The 26,453-nt window shown below is 37.4% G+C and overlaps 1 protein-coding gene across 1 annotated transcript in view; it reads right to left on the reverse strand.

Moving 5' to 3' along the window:
* LOC121376803 overlaps positions 1-26,453 on the reverse strand; it is a 79,958-nt gene that overhangs the window by 18,843 nt on the left and 34,662 nt on the right. Inside the window, exons 4-6 of the mRNA XM_041504577.1 lie at positions 18,936-19,002; positions 11,811-12,065; positions 7,430-7,580 (exon numbers count right to left, since the gene is read on the reverse strand). Of these exons, the coding sequence (XP_041360511.1) occupies positions 7,430-7,580; positions 11,811-12,065; positions 18,936-19,002 (473 nt within the window). The remainder of the gene's footprint in view (positions 1-7,429; positions 7,581-11,810; positions 12,066-18,935; positions 19,003-26,453) is intronic.

Raw genomic sequence — 26,453 nt, forward strand, 5'->3', positions numbered from 1 at the left:
TACTCACCCATTATGTTGGTGCTGCCATTCAGTTTGAGCCCTGTACACTAACAAGTAATACCTATACACTGCCTTTATACTCCACCATTACGTTGGTGCTGCCATTCAGTTTAAGCCCTGTAGACTAACAAGTAATACCTATATACTGCCTTTATACTCCACCATTACGTTGATGCTGCCATTCAGTTTGAGCCCTGTACACTAACAAGTAATACCTATATACTGCCTTTTCACTCCACGATTACGTTGGTGCTGCCATTCAGTTTGAGCCCTGTACACTAACAAGTAATACCTATATACTGCCTTTTTACTGCACCGTTACGTTGTTGCTGCCATTCAGTTTGAGCACTGTACACTAACAAGTAATACCTATATGCTGCCTTTATACTCCACCATTATGTTGGTGGTGCCATTCAGTTTGAGCCCTGTACACTAACAAGATACACCTATATACTGCACCATTATGTTGGTGCTGCCAATCAGTTTGAGCCGTGTACACTAACAAGTAATACCTATATGCTGCCCTTATACTCCACCATTATGTTGGTGGTGCCATTCAGTTTGAGCCCTGTACACTAACAAGTAATACCTAAATGCTGCTTTATACTCCACCATTACGCTGGTGCTGTCATTCAGTTTGAGCCCTGTACACTAACAAGTAATACCTATATATTGCCTTTATACCCCACCATTACGTTGGTGCTGTCATTCAGTTTGAGCCCTGTACACTAACAAGTAATACCTATATGCTGCCTTTATACTCCACCATTACGTTGGTGGTGCCATTCAGTTTGAGCCCTGTACACTAACAAGTAATACCTATATACTGCCTTTATTCTCCACCATTACGTTGATGCTGCCATTCAGTTTAAGCCCTGTACACTAACAACAAGTAATACGTATATACTGCCTTTATAATCCATCATTATGTTGGTGGTGCCATTCAGTTTGAGCCCTGTACATTAACAAGATACACCTATATACTGCACCATTATGTTGGTGCTGCCAATCAGTTTGAGCCGTGTACACTAACAAGTAATACCTATATGCTGCCCTTATACTCCACCATTATGTTGGTGGTGCCATTCAGTTTGAGCCCTGTACACTAACAAGTAATACCTAAATGCTGCTTTATACTCCACCATTACGCTGGTGCTGTCATTCAGTTTGAGCCCTGTACACTAACAAGTAATACCTATATATTGCCTTTATACCCCACCATTACGTTGGTGCTGTCATTCAGTTTGAGCCCTGTACACTAACAAGTAATACCTATATGCTGCCTTTATACTCCACCATTACGTTGGTGGTGCCATTCAGTTTGAGCCCTGTACACTAACAAGTAATACCTATATACTGCCTTTATTCTCCACCATTACGTTGATGCTGCCATTCAGTTTAAGCCCTGTACACTAACAACAAGTAATACGTATATACTGCCTTTATAATCCATCATTATGTTGGTGGTGCCATTCAGTTTGAGGCCTGTACACTAACAAGATACACCTATATGCTGTCTTTAAACTCCACCATTATGTTGGTGCTGCTATTCAGTTTGAGCCCTGTACACTACCAAGTAATACGTATATACTGCCTTTTTTCTCCACCATTACGTTGGTGCTGCCATTCAGTTTAAGCCCTGTACACTACCAAGTAATACCTATACACTGCCTTTATACTCCACCATTACGTTGGTGCTGCCATTCAGTTTAAGCTCTGTACACTAACAAGTAATACCTATATACTGCCTTTATACTCCACCATTACGTTGGTGTTTCCATTCAGTTTGAGCCCTGTACACTAACAACAAGTAATACCTATATACTGCCTTTATACTCCACCATTATTTTGGTGCTGCCATTCAGTTTGAGCCCTGTACACTAACATGTAATACCTATATGCTGCCTTTATACTCCACCATTACGTTGGTGGTGCCATTCAGTTTGAACCCTGTACACTAACAAGAAGTAATACATATATACTGCCTTTATACTCCACCATTACGTTGGTGGTGCCATACAGTTTAAGCTCTGTACACTTACAAGTAATACCTATATACTGCCTTTTTACTCCACCATTACGTTGGTGCTGTCATTCAGTTGGAGCCCTGTACACTAACAAGTAATACCTATATACTGCCTTTTCAGTCCACCATTACGTTGGTGCTGTCATTCAGTTTGAACCCTGTACACTAACAAGTAATACCTATATACCGCCTTTTCACTCCACCATTACGGTGGTGCTGCCATTCAGTTTGAGCTCTGTACATTAACAAGTAATACCTATATATTGCATTTTTACTCCACCATTACGTTAGTGTTGCCATTCAGTTTGAGCCCTGTACACTAACAAGTAATACCTATATACTGCCTTTTCACTCCACCATTACGTTGGTGCTGCCATTCAGTTTGAGCCCTGTACACTAACAAGTAATACCTATATACTGCCTTTTTACTGCACCGTTATGTTGTTGCTGCCATTCAGTTTGAGCACTGTACACTAACAAGTAATACCTATATGCTGCCTTTATACTCCACCATTACGTTGGTGGTGCCATTCAGTTTGAGCCCTGTACACTAACAAGATACACCTATATACTGCACCATTATGTTGGTGCTGCCAATCAGTTTGAGCCGTGTACACTAACAAGTAATACCTATATGCTGCCCTTATACTCCACCATTACGTTGGTGGTGCCATTCAGTTTGAGCCCTGTACACTAACAAGAAGTAATACATATAATACTGCCTTTATACTGCACCATTACTTTGGTGCTGCCATTCAGTTTGAGCCCTGTACACTAACAAGTAATACCTATATATTGCCTTTATACCCCACCATTACGTTGGTGCTGTCATTCAGTTTGAGCCCTGTACACTAACAAGTAATACCTATATGCTGCCTTTATACTCCACCATTACGTTGGTGGTGCCATTCAGTTTGAGCGCTGTACACTAACAAGATACACCTATATACTGCCTTTATACTCCACCATTACGTTGTTGCTGTCATTCAGTTTGAGCCCTGTACACTAACAAGTAATACCTTTATACTGCCTTTTCACACCACCATTATGTTGGTGCTGCCATTCAGTTTGAGCCCTGTACACTAACAAGTAATACCTATATACTGCCTTTTTTCTCCACCATTACGTTGGTGCTGCCATTCAGTTTAAGCCCTGTACACTACCAAGTAATACCTATACACTACCTTTATACTCCACCATTACGTTGGTGCTGCCATTCAGTTTGAGCCCTGTACACTTACAAGTAATACTTATATACTGCCTTTATACTCCACCATTACGTTGGTTCTGCCATTCAGTTTAAGCCCTGTACCCTAACAACAAGTAATACCTATATACTGCCTTTATACTCCACCATTACGTTGGTGCTGCCTTTCAGTTTGAGCCCTGTACACTAACAAGTAATACCTATATACTGCCTTTATACTCCACCATTACGTTGGTGCTACCATTCAGTTTGAGCCCTGTACACTAACAAGTAATACCTATATACTGCCTTTATACTCCACCATTACGTTGGTGCTGTCATTCAGTTTAAGCCCTGTACACTAACACGTAATACCTATATACTGCCTTTATACTCCACCATTATGTTGGTGTTGTCATTCAGTTTAAGCCCTGTACACTAACAATAAGTAATCATTAAAGTTTGTTTAGTTTAACAATCCTGGTAGAGCAAATTTATTTATTAATCACCGGCTACTGGATGACACAGATTTGGTAAATTTTGACATAGTCTTAGAGGAAACTTGCTACTGTTCCATTAAAGTAGAAAAGGATTTGTTATGTAAACTTTCTCCCAGACCACTACCTGTAACATAACAGTCGTGGGACATGGTTTGGGACAGGAAAAAAGTCAATCTGAGACTGGGTCCACTGAAGTATCTATTGTAAAGTAAGGCCAACTTAATCATTCTACTAGCGACTCTCGAAATATGAAGTTGTGTTCTGAGAACATGGCGATTTCTCTTTCCCTACCCTAGGGGCTGTGCTGCGCATGCTTGGGCCTTTGTCCATATAACACGTGGAGCACAACGGAGATTCAGCAATTGTCACGCTGTGTTATGGCGTTGACAAACAGCGACGATCGACAAGTAGAAGGAGGAGGCGACCTAAGACTACCCAGGGGGGTCCAACTTGGCGGCTCAACCACCAGGGGCGGCCCCACCTGTTCCGAAGAGGAGGATAAGACCGACAGGGGCGGTGCAGGGGGATCCAAAGCCGGTGGCTAAACCACCGGGGGCGGTTCCTTCTGCATTGCTGCCCCCACCTACTCGACCGAAGCACTCGGCAGGAGCGGCCCGGTGGGGGCCAAAGCTGTCAGCTCCACTGACAGTGGCGGTCCCTCCTGCTCAAGTTCCAACGCAGATGGACACCGGACATGTGGTCATTAGTGACCTACCAGCTAGTCCACTAGCACCTCTGAGGGTTGTTGTTGACCCAGCGGGAGTTCAAGAGGAGGAAGGTGTCAGCGGCCACAATACCAAAGACTTCCGACCAACCCGATTGGACTCTCGTCTGTGACAAGCTGCCAGCGAGGTACCGAGGAGTGGTTCACGGCAACTTCACTAGCAGCTCCCAAATCAAGGGTCCATGGAGTGACCAGCACTGGCGCCAACTTCCATCCGGACAAGGGAAGTACCAGATTCAAGGAGCCAAACACTCGGACCAACTTTATGTGACGGCAGAGCGGGACGGACTGTTCAGGCAGGGACTCCTAAATCCATCGATGGACAATGCGACCATTCATCATATTTTGAAGCTGGTTCTGCAGGACATCTACCCAGGAGCTATAGACAGAAACATCGTCACCCAGACTGAAGGACTCCCCAACTTCAGACCTGAGCAGTCCATCAGTTTGCCATGAGTCCCACGGCGCAACATTAACTAGGACAGGTAACCTCCTTTTTGGGGGGCTTAGTTGGACTTCTTATGTTTATTTTTGTATAAATAGTCCAATGCACTTTACTTTGGTACCCGTTCAATTGCTCAAATCACCCCGAGCATTCAAAAATACTTTTGGTTTTAATTTCTTAGTCCGGACATGATTAGGATGCAGATTATTCTCCGTAGGACTTAGGCTTTTTTTTACCTTTTGCTAAATTTTTTATTCCAAATTCCGCCCACTTCAAACTGGCGAAAGTCAGAGATTAAGCCTGTGATAGGTGTGCGTGAAGCTCTCGTGGCATATATGCACGTTAAAACTTAACCTGAACACTAGCCAACTTAATCATTAAGCCATGTTTAAAGGGTCTATGCTGAGTGTGTAGCCATTAAAATTGACAATGGATTAATGAGCGTTTGTGTATAATATCTGCAGAATTAAATATTTAACTAAATTGATTGCTTGACCCAATTATTTTTACTTCGTTTGGCAATTGGTAGAAAAAGTCATTTGAAATATTAGAATGATCACAAATGCATGCAGATGTTCATATTCAAAGCAAGACAATTATAATTTTTAACAAATAAAAAGGCTCATTTAATGGCATGTAACTGACACATCCAACCACAACAATAAAGACAAAGTGATTCCCAGTCTTTTGTTACAATATAGCATTATATTATATTAGAATGGATAAGAAACAGGAAATATTATTTCAGCACAACATTAGACTGAACATAATATTTACTTAATACTGACAGCGGGCAGGCACCAAATGTTTTTTGATAATCAACTTCACAAGCAGCTTTACAAACTTAATGCTGATGCTGACAGCGGGCAGGCACCAAATATTTTTTGATAATCAACTTCACAAGCAGCTTTACAAACTTAATGCTGACAGCGGGCAGGCACCAAGCAGGCACCAAATGTTTTTTGATAATCAACTTCACAAGCAGCTTTACAAACTTAATGCTGACAGCAGGCAGGCACCAAATGTTTTTTGATAATCAACTTCACAAGCAGCTTTAAAAACTTAATACTGACAGCGGGCAGGCACCAAATGTTTTTTGATAATCAACACAAGCAGCTTTACAAACTTAATACTGACAGCGGGCAGGCACCATATGTTTTTTGATAATCAACTTCACAAGCAGCTTTACAAACTTAATACTGACAGCGGGCAGGCACCAAATATTTTTTGATAATCAACTTCACAAGCAGCTTTAAAAACTTAATGCTGACAGCGGGCAGGCACCAAGCAGGCACCAAATGTTTTTTGATAATCAACTTCACAAACAGCTTTACAAACTTAATGCTGACAGCAGGCAGGCACCAAATGTTTTTTGATAATCAACTTCACAAGCAGCTTTAAAAACTTAATGCTGACAACGGGCAGGCACCAAATGTTTTTTGATAATCAACACAAGCAGCTTTACAAACTTAATGCTGACAGCGGGCAGGCACCATCTGTTTTTTGATAATCAACTTCACAAGCAGCTTTACAAACTTAATACTGACAGCGGGCAGGCACCAAATGTTTTTTGATAATCAACTTCACAAGCAGCTTTACAAACTTAATGCTGACAGCGGGCAGGCACCAAATGTTTTTTGATAATCAACTTCACAAGCAGCTTTACAAACTTAATACTGACAGCGGGCAGGCACCATATGTTTTTTGATAATCAACTTCACAAGCAGCTTTACAAACTTAATACTGACAGCGGGCAGGCACCAAATGTTTTTTGATAATCAACTTCACAAGCAGCTTTACAAACTTAATGCTGACAGCGGGCAGGCACCAAATGTTTTTTGATAATCAACTTCACAAGCAGCTTTACAAACTTAATGCTGACGCTGACAGCGGGCAGGCACCAAATGTTTTTTGATAATCAAATTCACAAGCAGCTTTAAATGCTTTGTGCTTTCCATCTTATTTTTGAAAATATTTCACCTACATCAAGAATCCTTAATTTTCAGAAGCAATTACATAAATCTTATGATTTTATCAACTTTTGTCTCAAGTCTTCAACACTGCTGCTAAAAACGTTACACTACAGTCTAATTTTGACACTAATATCCTGAACTGCTTCCATCTTAAAAGCTGAGAATCTCTTGAAAATAAATTCGAGCCTTGACTAATGCTTTGTATTTGTAACGTACCATTTTTGCTATGTGCAAGATACTCTATTTATTTATTTTTGTGAATGTTTGAAGTTTGTTTTATTTGACAACACCAGTAGAGGACACTGACTAATTAATCATCAGCTACTGGATGTCAAAGATTTGATAATTCTGAGTCATTGAGGATTAGAAGCAAGGGATCTTTTACACACAGTTTCCCAGACAGGACAACACATATCAGTTGTGAAGCACTGGTTGGAACAGGAAAAATCAGTTTCTTGTGTTTCACGGAACGGTTATTTAAACATTTTTTTAGCCAATTTTAAAATTGGGTACATTGTTTGGAACCTCTCGGTGAAAAATCAACAACCCAATTTAAAAACAAAACAAATTCCTACAGTTTACTGATATGAAGATGTCTGCTGGCACAGACAGATCTGATGGATTAAGGCTTTTTCCATCATTTTTTACTGAGATCTTCATCACTGGTAAATTCACTTCCTCTGCCGTTGGTGACCACTGAAATGGATTCTTCTTCATAATCATCATCTGAAGAAAGAAGAAGAAAGAAATCAATCAGTAATAGAGAATGTACCTGAAATATGAAAAATAATTATCACTAAGTCTAATATTATGGTTCAAAATATCTTGGTACGTATCAAAGTGTTACGTCCCACTTAACATCACACATGATCACCGTATGCATTCTTATACAATGATTTTCAATTTAAAACATAATTATTTGGGTAATAAATAGGATATTAGACTTGACATAATTTTTATTTGTCACTCACTAAGGCAAATAAAAATCATTTCACCTGTGACATAAACATAATAAGAAATGGACGCTCGTTTAAGATCCAATAATAAACTGTACACAAGACATGAAATATCTATTGTTTGTTAGAAATGTGTCAGTATATACTCTTCAAAAACGTAGGGGAACTCTAATCAGATCCAATAATAAACTGTACACAAGACATGAAATATCTATTGTTTGTTAGAAACGTGTCAGTATATACTCTTCAAAAACGTAGGGGAACTCTAATCAGATCCAATAATAAACTGTACACAGACATGAAATATCTATTGTTTGTTAGAAACGTGTCAGTATATACTCTTCAAAAACGTAGGGGAACTCTAATCAGATCCAATAATAAACTGTACACAAGACATGAAATATCTATTGTTTGTTAGAAACGTGTCAGTATATACTCTTCAAAAACGTAGGGGAACTCTAATCAGATCCAATAATAAACTGTACACAAGACATGAAATATCTATTGTTTGTTAGAAACGTGTCAGTATATACTCTTCAAAAACGTAGGGGAACTCTAATCAGATCCAATAATAAACTGTACACAAGACATGAAATATCTATTGTTTGTTAGAAATGTGTCAGTATATACTCTTCAAAAACGTAGGGGAACTCTAATCAGATCCAATAATAAACTGTACACAAGACATGAAATATCTATTGTTTGTTAGAAACGTGTCAGTATATACTCTTCAAAAACGTAGGGGAACTCTAATCAGATCCAATAATAAACTGTACACAAGACATGAAATATCTATTGTTTGTTAGAAACGTGTCAGTATATACTCTTCAAAAACGTAGGGGAACTCTAATAAGATCCAATAATAAACTGTACACAGACATGAAATATCTATTGTTTGTTAGAAACGTGTCAGTATATACTCTTCAAAAACGTAGGGGAACTCTAATAAGAATTTACAATTGCCAAAATTGTAAGGTATATTAGCTGTGGGGAATGGTTTTATGATAATAGTGAATTAATTGGGCAGTAGTTCAGTATTACAGTAGGTGTTGTGACCACCAAAGATCTTGAAGGACAATTGGGATCAGGAGTGAAATTTGAAAGTTGACGGGTTTTTTTATCAGTAAATCGCAAATTCAAACAATAAAAATGACTAAAAAGAAAACAATAACAACTGTATGGTCAACAAAATGAAAAGCATTGACAGAAATAATGTTCCAGTGATTAATGGACCTTCCTGTAAATGGTCAAAATCGAGAATGACACCCCACGCACGTGTACTGGACGTTCTTTACTAGGATTTTTGTGGTCAAAACATATGTCTTAATATTTCAGGTTCCCCTACTTTTTTTGAAGAGTAACTTGTGAGAAGATTCTACATCTAACAAGTTGAAAATATGTATTTAATATTTGCCATTTCTTATTTTCTGAAGATGCTGCCAAAAAACAGCAACATAAAAGAGGCAGGAGCGGAAGTGCATCTTAGAAATTGGTTAATGATATGCATCGAATCGAAGTGGGAGCTGCAAAAGGAAGTGAGTTTTTGCCATCATATTTGACTATTTTCAGTTTATAATTTTATTATGGCTATTCCTTTTGAAAGTTATGGGGTGGGGAGGGCCTGGCCATTTTTGGACCCCCTACCTACACATTTTCATTATTTTTTAATAATGGTGAACATAAGAGAATCTGTATAAAGACATCCCTCCCCACATTTAGAAAATCTTCAGGCTTACCGCCACTCATTTTAAAGAGAAATAGCCCTTACACGGTATATCTGTTTAGACGTACTTAATGTGTAACACTGAATGAGATAAAACAAATCAAGCTTACCGCCACTCATTTTAAAGAGAAATAGCCCTTACACGGTATATCTGTTTAGATGTACTTAATGTGTAACACTGAATGAGATAAAACAAATCAAGCTTACCGCCACTCATTTTAAAGAGAAATAGCCCTTACACGGTATATCTGTTTAGACGTACTTAATGTGTAACACTGAATGAGATAAAACAAATCAAGAATTAAGACACAAGTAATGTCCATCAACATGGAACAAAATAAGAGAAAGCCTATAGTTGTATATCACATCTTTATATGACAAGACATGTAATAGCTAGGTAATTTAGTTTTAGAATTATGAATAAGTAGTTTAATAGGGTGGAATCTAGCCCAGCGGTAAAGCACTTGCTTGATGCGCGGTCGGTTTGGGATGGATCCCCATCAGTGAGCCCATCCTATTTCTCCCCACATTGTATCACGAAAATCTTCAGGCTTAAAAGATCCGCCACTCATTTTAAAAAGACATCCCTCCCCACATTTAGAAAATCTTGGCATTCTTGTTGGTGACCTAGTCCTCTATTGGATGAAAGGCGATGTATTGTCACACAAATTTGACGAGACTGACATAGAAAAGATGGCAGCTGACGTAATTCACCGAGCTCCTTCGAAGTACGCACTGAATCCACACAAACGTTTTAAGCAACTTCGGTTACACTCGTTGACCAGTGTTCACTGAGCTTGTTCGAAATAAACACGAAGCAACCTCGGTTATACTCGGAACGGCGTTCGGAAGGATGGTATTATCGGATCGAAAATGCGACTTGAACTGTGCAAGTGTCTCTACGAAATAACTTTTATTTGCAAACCAAGATTATGAAATAAAACATTTGATTTCAAATTGTCAGGGAACTATATTTTCATGACTTTTCATGACATTTGGCCATTAACCACAAATTTTAAGGACTTTCAAGTACTTCATTTTTGAAATCATAAATTTAAGTACTTTGTAGGTTTTTAAAGACCAGTACGAACCCTGTACAATTTAAGTGGTCTCAGTAAACATGCTAGAAGTGGTCACAGTAAACATACTAGAAGTGGTCACTGTAAACATATTAGAAGTTGTCACCATAAACATACTAGAAGTGGTAAGCATGCTAGAAGTGGTCTCAGTAAACATGCTAGAAGTGGTCTCAGTAAACATACTAGAAGTGGTCACTGTAAACATATTAGAAGTTGTCACCATAAACATACTAGAAGCGGTAAACATGCTAGAAGTGGTCACCGTAAACATACTAGAATGGTCACTTTAAACACACTAGAAGTGGTAAACGTGCTAGAAGTGGTCACAGTAAACATGCTAGAAGTGGTCACTGTAAACATACTAGAAGTGGTAAGTAAACATACTAGAAGTGGTCTCAGTAAACATATTAGAAGTGGTCACAGTAAACATACTAGAAGTGGTCACAGTAAACATACTAGAAGTGGTCACAGTAAACATACTAGAAGTGGTCACAGTAAACATACTAGAAGTGGTCACAGTAAAACATGCTAGAAGTGGTCACAGTAAACATACTAGAAGTGGTCACAGTAAACATGCTAGAAGTGGTCACAGTAAACATGCTAGAAGTGGTCACAGTAAACATGCTAGAAGTGGTCACAGTAAACATGCTAGAAGTGGTCACAGTAAACATGCTAGAAGTGCTCTCTGTAAACATATTCAAAGTAGTCACAGTAAACATATTAGAAGTGGTCACAGTAAACATGCTAGAAGTGGTCACAGTAAACATGCTAGAAGTGGTCACAGTAAACATGCTAGAAGTGGTCTCAGTAAACATGTTTTAATTTATTTGTATTTTTATTACTGAAAATAATAAACCTAAAATTTAATGCCTGTTATATCATCAAATATTTTGACAATATAACCAGATCAGTTTTATTCATTTATTACAAACACAAAAGAAGATAATCCCAAATTCTGTTTCCTGTAAATTGTAAGAACACAGTCTTTATGGTTTGACACAAGCAATTGCTCTCGCTAGCAAAATACAATTTCTGTGAGCAAAAAACTGCTTGCCTCATCACAAACCAATGTCCCTAATTTCTTGAATTCAAAATGACTGTGAATAACATTGAGAACAATTGTTCACCTATATAATTTCTGGACAGCAGGTTATTGCTCACCATAAATGTTTAAACCACAAGGATATAAGAAATGTACCTGCAAGTCGAAAGGTTTGTCTGTTCCACTCTTCATGTTATTGGGGAAAAAAACAGAGCCACCTGGGTTACCATGGTCCTCAGGATCAGCTGTAACATGAAATGTATCAACAGTCGGCTCGATCTGTTGAACCGTCAGAGACATCTCATCTGATTGAATGTTCACTGGTCCTTCTATTATCGACTGGATAGATTCCAATACACAGTCACTAACAGTCTGTAGCACACCCAGTACAGGCCTGTTTTTAGCCTCTATCTGGAAATATTCAAATGGGTTCAAGATAAACTATCACAGACTTGGTGAGAGATGGTAAACATTGGGCAACTTACAATTTTTGTATGGCTCAAATACCTTCACTAACTCCTAGCAGATTGAAGAAAAAAACTGTTTTCTTCCTATTACATGTTAAGAAAAAAATATTTTAAAATAGGATATGTGCATGTAGAATGGGTTTTTTTTTTTTCAATTTTGGAAATTAATTTATAGCATTGAAAATGGATCACCATGAAGCCAAAGTGATATATATTTTTTTTTATTCTAGCTAATTGTTTAAAACATTTTTTATTAGTGAATGAGGGTTAAAATTAAGGTTGGTCGGGTAGTTGGAAACAAATCATATTTTTACTTTCACCATATAGTGTAGTCTATAAGTTAAAGAGGAAAAGCAGTACAGACACAGCAAGCAGGTGCAAATGATGCAGATGTACTCTTTATCAATTTTCCCCAATTAGTTTTCAATCAATGAAAAATTCTAACAACTAAACATTAATGAAGTGACAGACATGTCAGCTGTTTTAACAGTGAATGATGAGTGCTTGTCATCACAGATATATTTATTTCATTGACAGACATGTCAGCTGTTTTAACAGTGAATGATGAGTGCTTGTCATCACAACTATATTTATTTCATTGACAGACATGTCAGCTGTTTTAACAGTGAATGATGAGTGCTTGTCATCACAGATATATTTATTTCACTGTGCTGTGTTTTAACAGTGAATGATGAGTGCTTGTCATCACAGCTGTATTTATTTCATTGTTCTCTCTGTTTTAACAGTGAATGATGAGTGCTTGTCATCACAGATATATTTATTTCATTGCGCTCTGTTTTAACAGTGAATGATGAGTGCTTGTCATCACAGATATATTTTTTTCATTGCACTCTCTGTTTTAACAGTGAATGATGAGTGCTTGTCATCACAGGCTATATTTATTTCATTGTTCTCTGTTTTAACCGTGAATGATAAGTGCTTGTCATCACAGCTATATATATTCCATTGTGCTCTGTTTTAACAGTGAATGATGAGTGCTTGTCATCACATGCTATATTTATTTCATTGTTCTCTGTTTTAACAGTGAATGATGAGTGCTTGTCATCACAGATATATTTATTTCATTGTTCTCTGTTTTAACAGTGAATGATGAGTGCTTGTCATCACAGCTATATCTATTCCATTGTGCTCTGTTTTAACAGTGAATGAGTGCTTGTCATCACAGATATATTTATTTCATTGTTCTCTGTTTTAACAGTGAATGATGAGTGCTTGTCATCACAGCTATATTTATTTCATTGACAGACATGTCAGCTGTTTCAACAGTGAATGATGAGTGCCTGTCATCACACCTATATCTATTCCATTGCGCTCTGTTTTAACAGTAAATGATGAGTGCCTGTCATCACAGCTATATCTATTCCATTGCGCTCTGTTTTAACAGTAAATGATGAGTGCCTGTCATCACAGCTATATCTATTCCATTGTGCTCTGTTTTAACAGTGAATGATGAGTGCCTGTCATCACAGCTATATCTATTCCATTGTGCTCTGTTTTAACAGTAAATGATGAGTGCCTGTCATTACAGCTATATCTATTCCATTGTGCTCTGTTTAATCAGTGAATGATGAGTGCTTGTCATCACAGCTATATCTATTCCATTGTGCTCTGTTTTAACAGTGAATGATGAGTGCCTGTCATCACAGCTATATCTATTCCATTGCGCTCTCTGTTTTAACAGTGAATGAATGATATATAAGAGTGCCTGTCATCACAGCTATATCTATTCCATTGCGCTCTCTGTTTTAACAGTGAATGATGAGTGCTTGTCATTACAGCTATATCTATTCCATTGTGCTCTCTGTTTTAACAGTGAATGATGAGTGCTTGTCATCACAGCTATATCTATTCCACTGCACTCTCTCCGATTTAGTAAACTAGTCTGAGAGTGGCCTGCAGTTCTCTTTGTGGTAGAGCAATGTAAAGGATCTCCACTGGAGTGGCTGTACTTATATACAGACGAGGCACTACATAGATATTGATGGAATGAACCACTATTTTGCCAAAAACCCATTCGACTGTATTGTGAAGTGATACAGCCTTTATCACGGATGACAGTTTTGTCGTTCAGATTTAGTTCATTTGGTTTATATCAATGGAATATGTTCCTCAATAAGAAACTGCCTTAAACATTCACATGCTTGTTCATCTTTGATCAATGCAATTGTTTTTAATCTAAGGTAATCGTAAGTTTTAAAAGTATTGTTGACATGCAGGTTAAAACAGCTGTCTAAGCTAACCATATCTCCACCCCAACCCCCCAATTCTTATTGGTTTTGTCTACCAATGAAGAGTACTTCCCAAACAAAAGAAATGTTGCATGTATAAACTAACAAATATATTTAATTGTTTCAATACATACAGGTATCCAGAAATCAAAGAATATGGCATTACCATCATGCAAGTCAATTAGGGAACACCAAGAACTGTTGAGATTGATGCCAGGTGATGTTAGTAAAGTCATTACATGACATTACCATTTCAAGAACACAATCAAACAAAATTAGTCAAGATACAGTCTTCCTTGCCGTCTTGTGTTTTATATCGTAGGAAGACGGGACATATGAACACATCATTCCTGTACTCCTGGCAACATCTGCAGTGATTGTATTGTGGTGGGAATCAAGATTCAACTGACTTGTGTTTTATGTAGTAGCAAGACTGGACATGAACACATCACTTCTGTGCTCCTGGCAACATCTGCAGTGACTGCGGTGGGAATCAAGATTCAACTGACTTGTGTTTTATATCGTAGCAAGACTGGACATGAACACATCACTTCTGTGCTCCTGGCAACATCTGCAGTGATTGTGGTGGGAATCAAGATTCAACTGACTTGTGTTTTATGTAGGAGCAAGACTGGACATGAACACATCACTTCTGTGCCTCTGGCAACATCTGCAGTGATTGTGGTGGGAATCAAGATTCAACTGACTTGTGTTTTATGTAGGAGCAAGACTGGACATGAACACATCACTTCTGTGCTCCTGGCAACATCTGCAGTGATTGTGGTGGGAATCAAGATTCAACTGACTTGTGTTTTATGTAGGAGCAAGACTGGACATGAACACATCACTTCTGTGCTCCTGGCAACATCTGCAGTGATTGCGGTGGGAATCAAGATTCAACTGACTTGTGTTTTATGTAGGAGCAAGACTGGACATGAACACATCACTTCTGTGCTCCTGGCAACATCTGCAGTGACTGCGGTGGGAATCAAGATTCAACTGACTTGTGTTTTATGTAGGAGCAAGACTGGACATGAACACATCACTTCTGTGCTCCTGGCAACATCTGCAGTGATTGTGGTGGGAATCAAGATTCAACTGACTTGTGTTTTATGTAGGAGCAAGACTGGACATGAACACATCACTTCTGTGCTCCTGGCAACATCTGCAGTGATTGTGGTGGGAATCAAGATTCAACTGACTTGTGTTTTATGTAGGAGCAAGACTGGACATGAACACATCACTTCTGTGCTCCTGGCAACATCTGCAATGATTGCGGTGGGAATCAAGATTCAACTGACTTGTGTTTTATGTAGGAGCAAGACTGGACATGAACACATCACTTCTGTGCTCCTGGCAACATCTGCAGTGATTGTGGTGGGAATCAAGATTCAACTGACTTGTGTTTTATGTAGGAGCAAGACTGGACATGAACACATCACTTCTGTGCTCCTGGCAACATCTGCAGTGATTGCGGTGGGAATCAAGATTCAACTGACTTGTGTTTTATGTAGGAGCAAGACTGGACATGAACACATCACTTCTGTGCTCCTGGCAACATCTGCAGTGATTGCGGTGGGAATCAAGATTCAACTGACTTGTGTTTTATATCGTAGCAAGACTGGACATGAACACATCACTTCTGTGCTCCTGGCAACATCTGCAGTGACTGCGGTGGGAATCAAGATTCAACTGACTTGTGTGTGTTCTAATCAAAGCAACAGGGATGTGGTGGACACACACACACACACACACACACACACACACAGTCGGTGTCATTTGTTGTTAATTGCTTGTAAACAAATATCTCCAGAAAATAGAGAAAAACCTAAACACAGATGTTCACCCACATGATTAGTTACCAGTACACACACACAGACACAGACAGGACACACACACACACACACACACACAGTCAGTGTTATTTGTTGTTAATTGCTTGTAAACAAATATCTCCAGAAAATAGACAAAAACCTAAATCAGATGTTCACCCAATGATTAGTTACCAGTGTTTATGGATCATGCATGGGAGCTGTTTCGATTTGCTAAACTAGTGGTCACTTATCACAGGTTGGGACGAATGTACAGTGTACTTATTAAACTGCAGATAATAGTATTTATTACCCCAGCAGGCACTCATAACGGCGAAAATAATAGGATATATTTGGCTAAAAAGGAAACTAAAATGTTGTTATACAAAGGTGAAAGTAGAAATAAGTACATGTATAAAACGTCATATTGGTTATTGAGGACAGGTCACTAAGGTTGAAGACAATTTTCACACCATTGTTTTCACTTTGTAAAAAGTTAAAATGACGTCATTTGGCATCTTTCTACAATAACAGTAAACTAGGTGTATACCTGTTCCATTTTTAGAATGGTGAAAAACATTAAATACAAAACTGCTATTGGAATTTGTTTGAGTAAAATATTACTAATACTTAACTGTGATTGCAGAAAATAATAATAATAATAACAATACACACACATGCATGTATGCACACACACACACACACACACACACACACACACACACACACAGTAAAACCTCTCTTAAGTGGTCACACAAGGGAGTAGATAAAGTGGCCACTGATTACAGGTTGCCATATATAGTCTTTAAAATATTCTTTGTTGTTTTTTGTTTTACCGTCTGTACTGCTAATTAACTAATTAATGGATGTGTACTAACTGGTTTCGGGGGCACGCAAAAATATTGAGCTAAACAACTGAGTAAAAGGAAAGCCGCAGTTTTCCTGCCATTTACACAAATTCGTACTTTGTGACTAATGAGCTCACATGCACGACCACAGTCGTTTGAACCCAAACTGCTATTTTGCCCCCAAAAGCATATACCAAAAATATTATATTTTAATAAATATTGTTTTCTTTAATAACTTGTTTGTGTTTTGTGTATATATATATATATATATATATATATATATATATACTATATCAGCTATCAGTAATAAAAAGAGTAATCAACATAAATAAACATCACACAGTCCAGTGTCATTGTCAGGCAATGTGTAATGGACACAATTTTACACGTATATATACGATGCGCTAATCACCAGCAAATAATAACTATCTAGTGGACAAGCACCATGATAACCTACGTTTTGCTCACATAGTTGCCAGGATGGATCCTTGAAATAGTCTGCGACGTAGAAAAATGCTAATGGTTTGAGAAATGTCGATTTTTATAGAACGATGAATGTGCATCAAGGCTAGTCTGGCCAGTCTGTCTTTTCACAAGGCATACCACCATGCGAGTCGGACATCCATTGCTACAAGTACTTTCTTAACCACTCTGTACTGAAACTGGAATGCACTGGAATCGGGTTCGGTGGTTACATGATCTCTGGACCTACCTCATTACAGTCATCATCAGATAACTTCTTTGACATTTTTTTCAATACATACAACCCCTCTAAAATAATGATCGCTTTTGGGAAATCAATGTCGGTATTCGTCATGTATTCTTTCAAAATTAACATTTAATTTTGATCTGTATAATTATTTGAAACATTTTTTGCAAGCTAAATGACACTCACAATAACGTCCCAGTGGTACAGCACTCGCTCGATGCGCGGTCAGTCTGGGATCGATCCCCATCGGTGGGCCGATTGGGCTATTTCTCGTTCCATCCAGTGCACCACAACTGGTATATCAAAGGCCGTGGTATGTACTACCCTGTCTGTGGGATGGTGCATATAAAAAATCCCTTGCTGCTAATCGAAAAGAGTAGCCCATGAAGTGGCGACAGCGGGTTTCCTCTCTCAATATCTGTGTGGTCCTTAACCATATGTCTGACGCCATATAACCGTAAATACAATGTGTTTAGTGTGTTGTTAAATAAAACATTTCGTGCTACTTGTTTGTCAGTGCAATCAGAACATTTAACCAATTTGTTTTATTCAACCAGGGATTTCCAATTGTGTCCGGCCCACAATTGGCTAATGACTGATTGTGATACATTAAGTCTACGGGCCACAATTCGCTGGGTGGTGCCAACTTGGAGCATGCCTACAGCCCTGAGACTTTCCTGACATTGGAGACGTCGCAATGTTGAAAAGTTGCCCAATATTGTAAAGAATGTGACAGCGAGGTTATGATTTTGTGTTCCAGTAACAAACAAGAAAGAATATTGTCAGTGTGTACAGAACACACACACGAACTAAGCGTTCAATTTCATATCACACCCTTCACACGTGCTACGTCACATCACGTGCTACGTCACATCACGTGCTACGTCACATCACGTGCTTCGGGAACATTAACCCACATTGTGCACTTATTTTGAGTTTTATATCTCATTTCATTCTATAATTATTGATATTTGAAATGGAATATCCCCTACTTATTTTTAACAGTATACATTATTGTTATTATTATGATTTACAAAATATGAAATTACAGTAGTTTTGTTTAATTTATTGTGTAAAAACCAATTATGATATTGAGGGAATTGTCTGTCATCAACCACAGTATATAGTAAAACATAAAATAAAATCAATTGTGGAGGTGAAAATAGCCACTTTAAATACAATATGCGAATATCAAACCTCTTTGTATTCTGTGTCTTCTTTTACTTGCTTGTCCATCAGAGTTATCAGTGCATTGCATTGTGTCCTTTTTGACAAAAAAACAAAAACAATAATAATAATAATTTTAAGAATAAAATGACAGGTACTAGTATTCAAATTCAAAGATAGGTAAATCTAAGGCCCTTATTATGTGATTCGATTTAAATCCAAATTCTCTTTCTCAGCAAACTATTTAAAATGCCTGAGAGTGTGGGGGGGGGGGGGGGGGGGGGGGGGAATAGATCAGTTAAATCACACAAAAAAAATCGAGCTTAAAAACAATGTTCAGTTTAGGGAAATTAAAGTTTGTTTAACGACACCACTAGTTCACACTAATTAATTAATCAATCATCGGCTATTGGATGTCAACATTGAACAGTTGTGGTGCACTGGTTGTAATAAGAACAAATCCAGTGAGACATTAACTAAATTCTAAATGACCTTGCCCTTGTCCTGAGGTTACCTTGAATTGAAATACTACATCTTTGTGAAAACTGTCATGCCAAACAAGTCCATATATTAAACAATTGAAGAGTTAAAGGCAATTATTATTTTTAAACCAACATTAATGCAGATTAATGATGTTTAAACTACATGCATCGCAAAATATTCCCACTATAAAAATAATGTACTGAAATAATGTTTTTAGTGGTGCCTGTAAAATGAGTTATATGTCAATCAACTTGAGCCTGTCAAAAATGAAACTGTGCCTGTCAACCAAATGATGAAATGGTGTTATTATTGTCCTTTATTAATAATGTACTATTAAATATACCTGTAAATATACTTTTCATGATCTAATGAAACCCATCTAAACATTACACACATGGTCAAAATTGAGCACAATGTAAAAACTATGGTTTCCACAGGTTTGGATTGAGGTAAAAGTCTGTGTTGCATTCTGTTCACTATTATATGTGTGTGTGTGTGTGTGTGTGTGTGTGTAATGTGTGTATGTGTGTGTGTGTGTGTGTATGTGTTTGTGTCTGTGTCTGTGTGTGTGTGTGTCTGTATGTGTGTGTCTGTATGTGTGTAATGTGTGTGTGTCTGTGTGTGTATGTGTGTTTGTGTGTCTGTGTGTGTGTGTGTGTGTCTGTGTGTGTGTCTGTATGTGTGTAATGTGTGTGTGTCTGTGTGTGTGTGTTTGTCTCTGTGTCTGTGTATGTGTATGTGTGTGAGCATGTCTGTCTGTGTGTGTGTGTTTGTGTTTGTGTGTGTGTGTGCGTGTATGTGTGTGTATGTGTGTCTGTGTGTGTCTGTATGTGTGTAATGTGTGTGTGTGTGTGTGTGTGTGTGTTTGTCCGTGTATGAGCCGTCTGTCTGTGTGTGTGTGTTTATGTGTGTCTTCAAAAAAGTAGAGGAACCTGAAATATGTGTCCATACGTGTTGTGACCACAGTGTGTGTCCTAGTAAAGTGTCCGTTCAGGTCTGTTTATCAACACACCCTGAAATTAAACATTCCACAGACATAGTAAAGAACGTTTCTGTTTATCACACACCGCACATGCCATAGTTTGCACATGCATCACGCAGTTGCTCCGTACATGTGTGTGGGGGTGTCATTCTCAATTTTGACAATTTCCAGGAAAGTCGATTAATTACTGTGGAACATTATTTCTGTCAATCTTTTTCATTATGTTGATCATACAGCTGTTATTATATTCAGTCATTTTTATTGTTTGAATTTATGATTTAATGATAAAAAACATTACCTTTCAAATTTCACTTCTGACCCCAATCTTCCTTCGAGATCTTAATACTGAACTACCGGTTGTAATGTTTGCACAATTAATTCAATATTATCATATAACGATTCCCCACAGCTAATATACCTTACAATTTTAGCAATTGTAAATTCTTATTAGAGTTCCCCTACTTTTTTTGGAAGAGTATATATATACATGTATATATATAACTACAATCAAATGTGGATAAAATAATTTCATTTATAAGCGCTTGGTGGAACGTTTTATTCACAATTAAACAAGTTGATGTATCATCAGACTTTCTGATATGCTGCAATTTTATTTGGAAATGAAATATAGTTCAATTGTTGATATCTTTCCACGAAGCCAATTTGGAAAATTCATTTGGTAAATATACGATAAAAAATTAGAACGGAAAAATAAAATACATGACTGCTCAGCCTGCGAGCAAGTGATTATTATTCTTGTTTATTCTTCTTATTTGATTGATTTTTTTTTGAATTTTTTTTTTGGAGGGGAGGGTTATTTTGTTTTTTTAAATTTGTTTTTGTTTTTAATTTGTGTACTGTCCGTGGTCAGAGTGTATTAATTTTCTCTTTGAGATAATCTCTAAACAGCTGATAATTTGTAATATTTATTTATTTATTTTTATTTATCTATTCCTTATTATTATTATTATTATTTGAGTACTGCACGGACAATATTATGCTATTCATATACGACAGGTGTCTGTGGAAAACATACACAAAAGGGTCCGCTAGATTCATATTCAATTCCACCACCCCCCACCCCGCACAGACCACGCAATGTTCGTACTTAGTATGTATCCCTCCTGTTCCATGTGGTATGGTAATATGGATCAATAAAATACTTATTTACCGCATATATACATTTTTGCTGTGTAAATAGTCAGCCCTTCGTATATAAATGCCGTCTGGTTCACAGTATTCTTTAAATGTAACAATTCCTATCCTATGCCAGCTGTAATAATTACCCATGGGGTTATGGCGTAATAATAAATTTGACTAAGTGAAAAATGAAGGCAGTGTTTAGATTTTTCCGCGTACAACTAACTATAAATTTACCTGTATACGCACAGGCCTACCTAGTCATGATTTTCGCCATTTAAAATGCTTCTGTTATTAAAATAAATTAATTTATCAGCTTATTATCATTCAGTACCTGTTTTTAAAATTATTTTTTAATAACTTATTTTCACTGTTTTTGTTTCGATTTACCCTACTTCGCAGAGGATGGTCAAGTGTTCTCGTTACACGAGCCTGGCAACTCGTTTTGAGACAGCGGTTATTCGGGGGGTGCCCATCATGTGACACACAAAAAAATATGTAACACTTCTACGCTCCAAATAGCTGTTATTTTCCCCTGAATTATTGACCATTGACATAATTAAATTATTTTTACAAAATATCAATAATAAGTGGCTTATGGTACTTACGTAGATAATTAAATGAAGTAGTTTTTTATGATTAATCAAATTTGTATATTTCAGATAATACTTTGCTATGTCATTAATTAGATTAACCATCTATGACTGAGAGCCTTTAAAGACATAATTAGAACATTGACCTCAGATGACCTTTAGAGGTCATTTCAGGATCATAACTAAAAACTGATATAATTTCCTAACGAGTCTTTATCAAACCAAATATTTTTATTAATTAATTTTTGTTTTGAAATGTGAAGCTTATACCTTCAACGACATAAAACAATACAATAAAATAATTAATTTACTTGTAAAAAGTATTAATTTTATTAGAAAATCTATAGGGGTTAACCAACAGCTCACATCACATTACCTGTCTAACTGACCAATATAAACAGCTAACCCGGAGCATGAACACATCACATTACTTGTCTAACTAACCAACATAAACAGCTAACCCGGAGCATGCACACATCACATTACCTGTCTAACTGACCAATGTAAACAGCTGCACACATCACATTACCTGTCTAACTGACCAATATAAACAGCTAACCTGGAGCATGCACACATTACATTACCTGTCTAACTGACCAATATAAACAGCTAACCCGGAGCATGCACACATCACATTACCTGTCTAACTGACCAATGTAAACAGCTAACCCGGAGCATGCACACATCACATTACCTATGTAACTGACCAATGTAAACAGCTAACCCGGAGCATGCACACATCACATTACCTGTCTAACTGACCAATGTAAACAGCTGCACACATACATTACCTGTCTTACTGACCAATATAAACAGCTAACCCAGAGCATGCACACATCACATTACTTGTCTAACTGACCAATGTAAATAATGACCGCTTTCTTCATTATTGAGTACTGCAGGTGAAATATTATGCTATTCATATATTCATATACGATAGAAGTTTATGGAAAACGTACACAAAAGGGTCTGCTAGATTCATATTCAATCACCCCTCCCCCTCCCCTGTGCAGACCATGCAATATTCATACTGAGTATGTATTCTTTCTGTTCCATGTGGTTCGGTAATATGGATCAATCAAATCCTTATTTACCGCCTATATACATTGTTGCTGTGTCAGCCCTCACTAGCGGATTATAAGCCATATACACAGCCATTGTATACATAGCCACTTCATATATAAACACCCTCTAGTTCACAGCATTCTTTGAAAATGAAACAATTCCTATCCTATGCCAGCTGTAATAATTACCCATAGGGCTATGGCATATTTTGCATACCGGGTAATAATAAATTTGACAAAGTGAAAAATGAAGGCGGTTGTCACGGGGATTTTATAATTCCCGTAACTGAATAAAACACGATTATCAAAATGTCTCTCCTACTTGTATATCTATTAGATCTCTCTGTAACAGGCTGTTAACCCTAGTATGGCTCGTCTCTAGGTATGATCAGAGATACGATCTTATATAAAGTATATATTATTATAGCACGTTAGTTCTCTAGAAAACACAACAAAAACACAATACACTTTGGAATCTGTATTATCCTACGCTGACAAATGTACAGCCGTAGTAGTTAATTAATAACAACAATAATAACAACCCAGAACTGATCGCTTAATTAGTTAATCTCTAGGTGTCTAGTTACACAATATGCGAATCACTTCACCGTTACACCACACCCACACGTGTGATAATTGAGAATCGCTTCCAGGAGAAGTTAATTAATAAAGGAATTACAACACTATTCCTAACTGGTTAATTTATAATTAACCCTTACTACTCGTTCAGTAACGTGTGATAATTTAGAACGCTTCTTGGGGAACTTAATTAATAAAGGAATTACAGCTCTATTCCTAACGGGTTAATTTTTAATTAACCCTAACTACTCATTCAGTAACCTTGTGACACAGAATTAATACTTATCACAATAAAGACAATAACCTACAGTTTACCCAGGTCGTCTAGGATGACTGGCTAATTAGCTTTATATTACCAAATACTCGTATAATGTACGTTAGAACAAAAAGTCTACGATTTACTTCGTCAGATGACCGAAGACACTGTCTAAAGAATATTGGTATAATACAGTATTAAAATATTTAAAGTCACATCAATCACATCAAGGTTATACACAGAGCAGAAATGATATTTACCAAAGTCCAAACGGACTACGTTCCCTGGAGCCGTCCTAAATTCATTCTCCTAGATATCTCTAAATCCTAGCTATTTATTATAAATTCAGAATTGGCCTGGGAGTACAAGGCGGTACCTCACGTATCATCTCATAGTCTGACTCTACTAAGAGTCGGTATTATTTCTCTCTGATCGTCAGACTTACTGACACCATCGTCGCCAAAATCACGGTTGTAAAACCGCACTCGCAGAGGTATTACGTAACTACTCGCCACATGGCCTCCACAGCGGGACTAAGTGCATATTGGAATGTCCGATCGTGCGAAGTATTACGTAACAAGTTGCCCATCTGGGCTACGGGCAATAAACTGCATACGGCCCTCTAACACAATAAAAATCGCCACAGGCGAAACAAATTTTTAGAGCATGTTCCGTGACAGCGGTGTTTAGATTTCCCCGTGTACAACTAACAGTAAATTTACCTGTACACGCACAGGCCTAACTAGTCAGGGTTGTTGCCATTTAAAATGCTTCTGCTATTAAAATACATTAATTTATCAGCTTATTATCATTCAGTGCATGTTTTTATTAGTTATTAATAACTTATTTTCATGGTTTTTATTTCGATTTACCCTACTTCGCAGATGATGGTCAAATGTTATCGTTACACGATCTTGGCAACTCGTTTTGACATAACGGTTATTCGGGGGATGCCCGTTACGTGACACAAAAATAATACGAGACACCTCTTCGCTCCAAATAGCCGTTATTTCCCTCTGAATTATGGACCGTTGACATAATTCAATTATTTTTTTACAAAATATCAATAATAAGTGTTTATGGTAGTTACATGTATGTAGCTGGTTAAATAAAATACTTTTAGCTACAAATCAAATGTGTATATTTTCAGATAATATTTTGCTATGTCATTAATTTGGTTAACCATCTGTGACTTTAAAGACATACTTAGAACACTGACCTCAGACGATCCTTAGAGGTCATTTCAGGGTCATAACTGTAAAAATTTATATAAATTCTTAATGAATCTTTTTAAATAAAAAAAACCCAAAAACCCGCCACAAACATTTAACACAGAGACAAATACCTTTTTTTGTTTGTTGGACATTACAAACATGGATGATGATGAGATGAATGGTGAAGCCACAGTATTTCCATTTCGGTATGGGACTACTTGACAGGGCCATGCTCCACGCTTGCTGTCAGTTGAGCTATCTCGGTATCACCCGAGCTCGGGGTGAGTACGCAGAACCTACAGTGCATGCCGGGTAATCATCCACCATGTGGGATCATATACTCGGGAGACACACTCATGAAGTGGGTGAAACTCAGTGTATGTGGCTTTACATCTACCCATTGAGCAGAGCGGTAACTCACTCTGGGTTGGAGCCGATACTGACATGAAAAATCCCCCATTGCCTCAGGTGGGAGATGAACCCAGTACCTACCAGCCTGATATCCGATGACATAACCATCAAAGCTTCCCACCAAATGTTTTTATTAATTAATTTTTGTATACCTTAAACTACATAAAACAATATAATAAAATAATTAATTTACTAGTAAAAAGTATGAATTTTATTGGAAAATCTATAGGGGTTAACCAACAGCTCACTTCAGTTTTTGGGTACGTATTTTGCAGTAATCTTCCTGCCAATAAATCTTTGAAGACGAAGTATTGGCTGCTGTTTTGGTGAATACGTGGAGCAGATTTGTCTGTTTTCTCTTTATTGTTTTTTTTACCATGGATTCTTGAGGAAGTCACAGTTTTATGACGAGTGCCAGCACATTAAACATTTGATATCGAGTTAAACGTTAGTTATGCAGATTATATATGGGATCAATTAATCTGTTAGAAATAAAAAATGTAATTCAAAATTAGTTCAGTATGACACAGTTGCAACTACGATTATTCCTTTAATGATTCCTATATTATATTTTATTTAGCAAAGGTTGTGTTAATGTGGGTATCAGGTCTATTTCCTGTTCCTGATGACACCCATAATACTTGTAGATTTTTCTGTTGATGGTTTTTCTATACATCTGCAACTTCCATTCAGCAGTCCTTCTTTCAAATCATGCCACGGTCTGCTTGGTACCCCACAATAAGAACATAACATTGGTTTAGTGCATGCTGTGTTGAACTGTTTTCTATTCTTCTGCTTTTTCATGTGAACCTGAATTTTCTGGCTC

This window comes from Gigantopelta aegis, chromosome 7, assembly GCF_016097555.1.
Source record: "Gigantopelta aegis isolate Gae_Host chromosome 7, Gae_host_genome, whole genome shotgun sequence".
Classification (NCBI taxonomy): domain Eukaryota; kingdom Metazoa; phylum Mollusca; class Gastropoda; order Neomphalida; family Peltospiridae; genus Gigantopelta; species Gigantopelta aegis.